This window comes from Azolla caroliniana, unplaced genomic scaffold, assembly GCF_043228905.1.
Source record: "Azolla caroliniana isolate FFs.n. ecotype wild unplaced genomic scaffold, voAzoCaro1.0.p SCAF_14, whole genome shotgun sequence".
Taxonomy (NCBI): domain Eukaryota; kingdom Viridiplantae; phylum Streptophyta; class Polypodiopsida; order Salviniales; family Salviniaceae; genus Azolla; species Azolla caroliniana.
In genome coordinates, this window is record NW_028230449.1 from 340,297 (window position 1) to 350,093 (window position 9,797).

Genomic DNA, 9,797 nt, shown 5'->3' on the forward strand with positions numbered 1-9,797 from the left:
CATGAATTTGTGCATATTTATAATGTAATTTGTCTCATAAGGCCAAATTTGGCATCTAGTAACATTAATATATCTTTCTTTTTTATTGTCTATTCATATATACATACAGAGGTGTATACACACAACCTTCTAATGAAGTAGATTAACTCTGCATAAAACAGTCTACAATCTCTCATTTCTTTGTTCTAGATTCTCCACGAATTTGTACACCCTTATTATACTCTGAAACAAACTCATTATTTTTAAAGATTGACAACTTTCCTGAATCATTTGTCAACTATCTTCTTGTTTTCGACCTAACAGAAACTAGGCAAAATTATAAATATATGCTCTTTAATTTTCAGATATTAAAAATATATGCTTAATCTTTCTGAAGAATTATATTATGTTTGATGAAATTTGATGCCTAAATCTTATGAACAAGGGATTAGAGATTTCTCTATTCTCTCCACCTTTCCCAAATTAGTGGAACAAGTCATCGCTAATCAGAAGTATAACCTCTCCTGTATTATTCTGTTATTCTATCAGAAATTAGTAGGGCCCATAGTATATATTCCTCTCATCTGTGTTGGTTTCATTTCTGTATTTTGTCAGAAATGAACCTCTGATTTCAATAACAACTGGTGTGCTTCTTAACTTGTTGATTACCACTAGTTGGAAGAGATATATTGGAATTCCTACAGTTTTTTGATTGCACATGAATAATGTTAACCTAACTAGTGTTTGGAAGGGGGGTATGTATTGTTTTACCCAGATTTTCTTTTTCTACATGAATAAAATTCATCTATATGTGATATATCAATTGCAGTGAGAACATTTCATACTTTTTATAGATATTGATTTTAGTGTCAGATATAAATCATATGTTGTAAAACGTTTATATATGTTCTCTGGCTTTAACATAGTGCAGGTTAGATTCTGTAAAGGTGAAGTGGAACAACAAGAACGTTGATTATAAGCTTGGAACCATGAAGTCAACCAAAGAAGAAAATGAGCCAACAACAGAAGAGTTCAAGCACCATGCATCTTCTCCTGGAGATATGTGAGCACTTTACTAGGTCAATTTGAAAGCGTCTGTATGATACCGAGGGAAATCCCTATTTCATTCTCTAGTCTCTTTTTGATGGAATGTAACTGTTTGACAAAGCATATGATTTTGAGAAAGATCGAGCTTGTTTTATTCTTTTTCTAAGAAACTTTGAGGGCGCATAATGTATAATAACAATAACGTCTTTACTTGCATGTGAACTGTGAAAAACAATTTTTTACATTTGCAGTAGTACCTTATGGTCTCCAAGTGTAATGGAGCTCATGGAGAGTTTTCCTTTCAAGGAGGGACAAATAATAGAATCAAAGTCGAAGGTCAAAGGTTATCGTGGAGCATGGTTTCGCTCTGAGGTATAAATTTCAAAATTCGCAATATATCTGTATTCCCAAAGTAAATTAATTATTTGCTGTATGTTGAATTAGATTTAATGTAGACTGTAAGGCAAATGCATCATTGCAGCAACATACATCTGATGAGAATTCCAGGTGTCTAGTAGATAATGATTTTTTGCGAGTGTAAGATGTTGAGTAGGTGTATGCATCTGTTGGATTTTTTTTCTAGGAAACAGAAGGGCATATACAGATTGTTAAAATACTAGATATGATGTAATATTATGTGCTTTTGGAAAACTATTGCAATTAGTGCTCAACTCAAAATCTAGTCTGATGTCTTTTGACAGATACGGTATATTAAAATTCGAAATAATGAAATCTGGTGTGCAGTGCAATATATCGACTTCCCTGATGAAAGTGAGAAGATATGCTTGTAAATATACATTATAATCAAGAAATCACAATTTTTTTCTTTTTTTTCCCCAAAAAAGGGAAATCACATTTTTTGAAACTATATTCATTGTACATGGTCAAATTATACAGAAATAAACTACACAAAAGCATATCAACAACCTAACTCAAGGAGAAGAAAGCGTGTCTTGATGTTTAGACCAGCTTATCCACTGCTGTGCATGGGATTAACTAATGATGCGATCAGTGCTGCACCTGGACCTGTCATAGTGGTTAATGGTGATTGGTTAGTTGGTGATCTTGTTGATTGGTTTTCGGATGGATGTTTCTGGGCAGCCAAAATTACAGCTGTCAAAAGTAAAGACTTTGTGCAGGTAAATATTTCTCCTCAATGTTATGCCATTACATTGTAAGTGAGCCAATTATTAAAAAGGTACCAGTGGGTTTCTCCTTCTGCATTGTGGTTTATGAGGCAATCCTATTGTTTTCGACCTGTGGGTTATCAAATTGACGTAAATGCAATGTTATCACATTACTTTTAGCACGTTATTTTGGATTGCTTATGTTTTCTCTCTCTTTCTCTCTCTGTATATATACACATATATAGGTTGAATTACCTAGTGCTCCATTGGGTGAAGGTGGCAGCTATGAGGCTGCTGTGAAAGATATACGTCCCTCCCTCGATTGGTCGGAGGACCATCTCTGGACACTTCCAAGTTTGATGGTGAAACTATTTTCTATAAAACAATGGTTTTTGAACTCTCTCGTGTGGAGATCATTCATTTAGCTAACCGTCCTATAACATTTCTGTAGTCACGTGGAGGCAGCAAAAGAAAATTTCTTGAAAGTGAGCAAACCTCCAACAATTCTGCTCAGGAGCCCCAGGCACAGGATAAGGAACATTTCCTTATTCTGAAGCAGGAACATGCAATGTTTCCTATTAAGGATGGGACTCATGTTTTATTAACAAGTCACAATAGAGTAGAGAAAGAGAGAAAACCTCGGGTTTCTGGTCTTGTGGCTTCCTCACATGGCAAAAGTAAGGTTTCCGACACAAGGAAGTTGAAACGTTGCAATAAAACAAACCATTATCATAATATACCAGGTACAGGAAATTGCACAAGTAGCAATATAATGCTGAATTTGCAAGAGAACTCATATCACATGGGTAATTCCACAGATCTTGCATCACAAGTAGAAAGACGAGGGATAAATCTTCATGAACAAGATGGTCATCTAAAGGAAAATATGCACATTTTACAGACTGGTGACTTAAGAGATCTATCTCAGCCATTATTGAACATCAGTTCTAATGATGTAGGTATCTCAAAGGTCAGCAAAGTTGAACCTTTAGATATTCCAGATGAAACTCTTGGGGGACTCCCCTTCGAAGATATCTGTACTCTGGTTGGCGAGGGAAAGTTTCTGGACTTGGATGATCAGAGGATAAGTTCATCCATCATGGCTCTAGAAGAACTTATGAGCAAAGTAATTTGGATGAGAGACGTCTTACAGTTAGGCTTAAAAGGATGGCGTACTGAAAGAAAGAAAAGGAAATGGGTTGTCTGTGAAAATGATGTAAATCATGCGAAAAACTCAGATTGACCCATAAAGCTAATAGAGGCAAGAAATACATTCCCTTATACAGAAATTCTTCCATGGGAATCCCCAGGGCAACAGCAAACAAGTTCCATTATGTGCACCTTCTCAAAGGAGATTTCTTCTATATTCCCAGTGAAAAAGGAAGATTTAGTCACCAGTAATCCTTGGATGCATTCTGAACTCCAGTATGATAATTACGTAACCTACTGATGTCTATTCAGAAGGTTATCCCTCCCAGCTGACTGAAAAAAATAAAAACTTAACACATGGCTACATCAGCTGGCAGAAAGCAGTCTGTAAGATTTGATGCAGTTTAGACTTTAGAAATCAAGCAACAATTGTGTAAGAACTACATGGTTTGCTTGTGTGTGCATGAGCCTGTGGATATTTAATAGGTGGGTAAGAGGTTTTTCTTGTTCAAATGCTCCAAGCTGGAATTCAAGCCTCAATCATTAGCAGGAATCATGTGCGTTCAGTCTAATGTGATGAAAAGAAATTCCATAGATATGCTAAAGTTGATGCCAGTTCTTAGTTCTCTTTTGTCTTCTAACACTGTTCATTACCCTCTTTGATGTATCTAATTTAGTTGTTAATATTATTATTTCAGTTTCAATTTATTAAATGTTGAGGTAAAGAGTGCCTGGAGTCAAACTAATGTACAACATTCAATGCATTGTTTGTGAGTTCTCTTTGTAACTTTGCATTTGTTATCTAACAAGTGACCTAGTGTTTGCATGAATTGGAAGGACCACAACTTTGAGAAAACATGTAATGGTCATGAAACATTGTCCATTCTTGTCAAGGCAGGCAAGCAAGTCAATGGGTATATAGAAATCAAATGAGGAAATTTGGATGTTCTTTGTGCAACAAAAGCCAATTTTACCATGAGGATCGAAATGAGGAATTTGCCATTGAGAACCTAGTGTTTGAGCACAAGCATGAGTTTCAAGAAGTGAAATATGTTGAATATTAATTATATGAGTCAAGTTCAATGCCAAGAATCTTATATGAAACAAGAAATATTTGCATTAAGCGAGATAGTAAAGCTAGAGAAGGTGCTTGTCAAGGTTACATCCTCGCCAATGAAGGGAAGTATGGCTACAAGCAGTCAATAAAGTGAAGGGATGGAGCTAAAAATGCTCCCATCCAATACAAAAGCTACAAAGGAAGGGAATATGATACATAGTTCATTATTTTTGAACTCCTAGTTGTCAAGCATGAAATCTTGTAGTGAGCTACATGGCTAAAATGATCTAGAAACCTTGTTACGTGTGTAGTATTTGTGAAACTATTTTTTTCTCAAGAAATATGGGAGCATGAAGCAGGTCTTCTCCCATACAAAAGGGGTTATGCATCATCAAACTTCATGTGCATGGCAATTGTGAAGCACAAGATTTCATCAATATTTGTTGAATGAACACTTGAAAAAAAACATATGGGCAAAGATTGTGCAATAGAGGTATAATTAAGTACACAATAGGCTTCAATAGTCATATTAATAGTTGGCAATTGTTCTGTTTGAATTGCGAAATTGCGGCTCAACGGTTTAAATGGTTCAATTCGGTTTGATTTGGGTGGTGAACGGTTCGGTTCGGTTTAGTTTCAATGGTTAGAAATTGCGGTTTAAGTGGTTAAATGGTTTTTTAATTGGAAAAAAAAACGAATTTATTTAAAAAAATTTAAAACAATCTTTTGATTTTTAGGCCTAATTCTTACATTTTAGGAAAATCTTTAAATTTTTGAAAATTTAAAGTAATGAAAAAAATTTAAAATGTAAGTCTAAATTTGAATTTTGACCTAAGTTGAAAATCGAAATTGGACCACAAAACCACGGTTTTAACGGTTTAATGGTTTAACATTTTGGATTTTTTAAAAAACGGTTAGGTTTAAACGGTTTTGTAGTTTGGTTTGGTTCAAGTTTCAAAAATTTTAAATGGTTTAGTTGTGACACTTAAATCGAACTGAACCGTTGTCGATTATTAGAAATCATTATATCATGTTTTTGGGTTGGACAATGCCAACCCATTTAAGATCCATGTCTATGTATTGGAAATGCTCGAATGAATTGTTGAAGTGTTTGCTTTAGAGATGTGAATGCAATGATTGGATGTCTTTAGAATTTAAAAATTTCTCACTAGATCTATATGACACACATGATTTCTTAGAAATAGATTTTACATGTTAAGTCATCTCTTGTGATTGTAGTACAAGTGCACAAAGATGAACCATTATAGGGAGGGTGAAATTTATGCGTGATGTGGAATCAAAACATAGAAGACCCTATTCTTAGTAAGATTGGTAAGAGTGGTTGTTTATCACTCCTAAACTATGTGCAATTGTGTATATTATCTAAGCAAATCTCTTATGTAGCAATGGGCGTGGCTCGGTTTTAGTTCAGTTTGGTTTGAATATGTGATGTTAAGGCCAAAATAAGTTCAATTTAGGTTTTCAGGGTTTTAGATGCCCTGTTCTTGGTGAAGAATCTGCGTAACCCTTTTGCACCATTTTCACGTTTCTTTGTTGCAGAGATGGAAGGAGAACATGGAGGAAATGCTTCTTGGTTCTAATTGAATCGTTTATGAACTATTAAGCCATTTAAACCAAATCATTTAAGAAAAGGTAAACCAAACCATTTAAACCCAAACCGTTTAGGGAAAGTTGATACCAAACCGAACCATTAAATACAAAATTTAATTCTAACCATGTAATTCAAACTAATTAAAAATCTAAATAAACAAAAATACATTAAATTAAATAAGCATTTAAGTTAAATCTATTAAATCAATAAAAAACTATTAAATTAATAAACTATTAAGGTGAAAAAAAAAGTTAACCAAAAACCTAGAAACCTTTAAATCAAACTATTTAAACTTATAAACCCATAAACTCGAGTTTTAGAACCAAACCAAACCAATTTATTAAAAAACCAAACCGAACCATTAAATGTTTTTGGAGCTAATAAACCTTTAAACCATAACTTAATGGTTTGGTTCGGTTTGAGCTGAAATCGTGCCCATTGCCATTCTTCTCCACAAAGCTAACTTTTTGTTCCCAAAAAAATACTCATTCCATTAGTTATAAAAATTTACAGATGAGAGTGTTATGTACAAATCTCTGTAGGGAAGCAATAGTTCCATCTTATGTGGATGCCCACTAACTCAAGAAAGGGAGAGGACAACCATTGTTGGATGAGGCTAATCGTTGTCTTTCAACTCCATCGGATCCGCCTGTGAGGCCATCATATTGGCTCTTTCGAATGGCTACAACTTCACTCCATAACTCCTGCATTAACATTATTTGATGGATAGTTTGGTTGGAGAAGACCCGTCTACATCGCTATTTCCATAGAATCTAAAGAGTTCTTGGGCTAACCAATTCCAACACAACTTGAGGTTTGACATTAATAGGAGTTGAGTGTATATTGTCAATGGTGGAAAAAAAAACTTATTATGCTTTTATCACCAAAGTCACCACGATAACCAACATTCATTTCCCCACTTGATTGTGCCTTGCACTTGACATAATTGCAATAGACGACCAACCCCCCTGCCATATTCAATGGGTCTTTGGGCAGTCTCATAGAGCATGTCGAATTGATTTTGTTGCATTTGGGCACACTACACAATTAAGAGAGCTAAGGTTCTCACATTACCACGCTCCAATCGATAGTTAATAGCCATTGGAACATGGTAATTCGCCTAGCGTGTTGTTGTTTCCATATTTTATGCTAAAACTTGGTGATAATTGTATGAAGAACACGATATGTGTGCCATATCTTTGCAACAATAGGCTCTCGGGCAGTTTGAGCGACTAGAATGTGGCGACCCAATCTAGTCATGAATTGGAAGAAAGGGATGGCTTTGCTTCCTTGACCTGCATAAGGATTGCACCACGTCCATTACAAAGGGTCCCAACTAACCTTACGTAGCCATGTGTTTTCATGAGTACATATGTGCCATTCTGGTTGTAATTTGATTGGATTGAGATCTGCAATCCATTTATGACTAGTATATGTGAGTACTCGAATTGCCATATTCAATGTTGGTGTCCCATTATCTTGCACTTTATGGCCTTCGATCTTGTCCGATGTTTCCCTACCTCTTGGGATCAAAGAGCCCTCCTCCTCGTAGCTTATCCACTTCTCCATTGTCGTCCTTTGATTAGCAGATTCCACAAAAGCTAACTTAATTAAGAAGAATATACACTTGATAAAAACTCAAGTCATGCTCTTCACACATTAAAGATTAAGGAAATCTAAATGAAGATTAAACCTACTCTTTTATTAATTAAAGTTAGTGCTAATACTAGATTAGTGCAAGGATTAGAGCGAAGAACCTAAGCGTTTTAGCTTTGATAGTTTTCGAATAGGGAGGATAGAAGTTGTCGGCTCTCAACTACTAGTGCTACCATCCCTCTTAATATATATGTACAAATCCTAATACTGCTAGCAAGGTGTAGGGAGGAAACATACATGACGTACTTAACTTCATGGTTTTGTCATTGTTAGTCTTGTTTTATGTAGTCACAATATAAAATCTTTAGGTAATGAGGAATTGGATCACACTTGGGTTGATTAACTCCAACGAGTGACATCAAAGTGACTCTACATCAAGCTAAGAAGGAACAATATCGAAAGACTTGCCAATACTTGCAAGTTGGAGATTGAAGAAAAAACACATAAGAGAAGAAGAGATACATGAGATCAATGGACGATTTAAAAAAAGAGAAGAAATTTGATGTGATGTGGACTAAAATTCTTTAAGGCAATTGCCAAGTTGTTAATATCATCACATAGTTGAATGACTTACCTCATGTTTTACCTTGGAAGTTGAGTTGATTGAATCTAAAAAAAGAGAAACTTTGCCTCACAAATAGTCTCAAGATGCCATAATGAAAGGATAGCTAGTCCCATTTGTAAGCCCAACTCCATGTACTTCAATGTTAGTCATTATCCCATGTGTCATAGGTCATTATCGGTTTTATCCCAAGTCTTAGGAAAAATCATTTCAGCATTATCCTACCCTGTAACAATTAAAATCAACACTTGTGATTGGTGTTTAAGTTTATCCTATAACATTATTGTCACACCACATGGTTTATCCTTATTTTGAGTATTGACAAGCATAACCTTTGTTTTTGGAGCTATTGACAAACTACTTTCCATACAAACAAATGTTTTTAATATACTCATAACATTTGGGTATATCTTCCAAAGTATTTGCAAAAAGTGCCATACCATCTCCAAATGATAAAATCACAATAAGTGTATTCCCAATGGCAACTTCTTAAATGGATTCTTGCATTACAAATTCCTCAACAATTTTAAAATTATAAACCTTTTGCTTATCGTCTTATAGAGGTTAGGTTATGTTATAATTCATCAATTTATAAACCAAATTGATATTGTGAGAGTGGGCATCCTTGATTCCTTACTAACACCAATAATTCTGATGAAATAATTGAATTCTCTACCCCATATGCACCTGACATATACCTTCTCATAGATTCGATAAATGACAAGTCTATATTCACTCGGTGCCGTGAATTCTTCATGGTTTGTCATAGTTTGTTGGAAGGGAGAAAAAGTTGATAAATCTAGGTTTTGACAAATTGGAATATGTGTAGTGCTTAAAAGGCCCAAAAATTGCAATGAATGATAGCTCAAATAGAAAGTGTTTCCCAATAGAAAGATGAAGGGTGTTTGATACTCGTTAAACATAATTGGAGGGAAAAAGGAAATTATAGTGGGCAAGGCCAATTAAAAAGGTATGGTTTATTGTAGCAATTGGCAAAGATTTTGGGAGTTAAAAGCAATATATTTTATTGAACCTTAAACTAAACCTTGGAACCATTTAAATCAAACCATTTGAAGCTCAAACCAAATGGTTTAACAACTTTACAAACCATTAAGTTGTGGTTCAATTATGCACCGAACCATGAAACTAATATATAAATTTATTCATACTTAATAAACATTTCAAAAGGTTGTAACCCTAAACCATTAAGTTGTTTACGCCATGCCTTAAAGGCATGTAGACCGCAAATTGTTAAACCGTTTAAATTGCAAACTATTAAGTGTTTAAGCCACAATTTGGAGCCATTTAAACTGCAGATTGGTAAGCCAATAAAGGCTCAAACAAAACAAAACCAAACCGAACCTTGAACCCCAAACCAAATCGAACAAAAAACAAACATTTATCGCGAAATTTTGTGCATGCGTGTGAAACTTGAGTGGGACCACCGGGGACTTGAACCAAAGAGAATGGGATTGGAGGAGTCGATGGTGTTGAAGATTTCCACCCTTAGTTTCCTTTGGGAACTAAGTTGACCTAACTCTTAGTATTTTTGTATGCGTATGCTGTTGTTAAGTAATTTGTTTCACAATATAAAACAAGGAGTGGTTT

General features: G+C 34.8%; 1 protein-coding gene across 4 annotated transcripts; it reads left to right on the forward strand.

Moving 5' to 3' along the window:
• Positions 1–905: 905 nt before the first annotated feature.
• On the forward strand, positions 906–3,928 carry LOC147855079 (uncharacterized). Of its 4 annotated transcripts, none has more exons than XR_015530849.1 (7): positions 906–1,042; positions 1,278–1,398; positions 1,728–1,797; positions 1,924–2,165; positions 2,399–2,515; positions 2,605–3,685; positions 3,741–3,928. XR_015530849.1 is itself a non-coding variant. In XM_087330608.1 (6 exons), the coding sequence occupies exons 1-6, from the start codon at positions 969–971 to the stop codon at positions 3,394–3,396; spliced, it is 1,416 nt and encodes a 471-aa protein (XP_087186734.1). In that variant the 5' UTR covers positions 906–968; the 3' UTR covers positions 3,397–3,928. The 4 variants fall into 4 exon arrangements, 1 of the variants encoding a protein (XP_087186734.1); XR_015530850.1 differs by having other exon boundaries at positions 1,281–1,398; XR_015530851.1 differs by having other exon boundaries at positions 927–1,058.
• The last annotated feature ends 5,869 nt before the right edge of the window (positions 3,929–9,797 follow it).

Bases quoted from the DNA above. Each gene is read 5' to 3' on its own strand.
- LOC147855079 (XM_087330608.1), top strand. From the start codon at position 969: ATGAAGTCAACCAAAGAAGAAAATGAGCCAACAACAGAAGAGTTCAAG. The intron at 1,043-1,277 runs GTGAGCACTTTA...TTACATTTGCAG, and splicing joins GCATCTTCTCCTGGAGATAT to TAGTACCTTATGGTCTCCAA. The intron at 1,798-1,923 runs GTGAGAAGATAT...CAAATTATACAG, and splicing joins TATCGACTTCCCTGATGAAA to AAATAAACTACACAAAAGCA.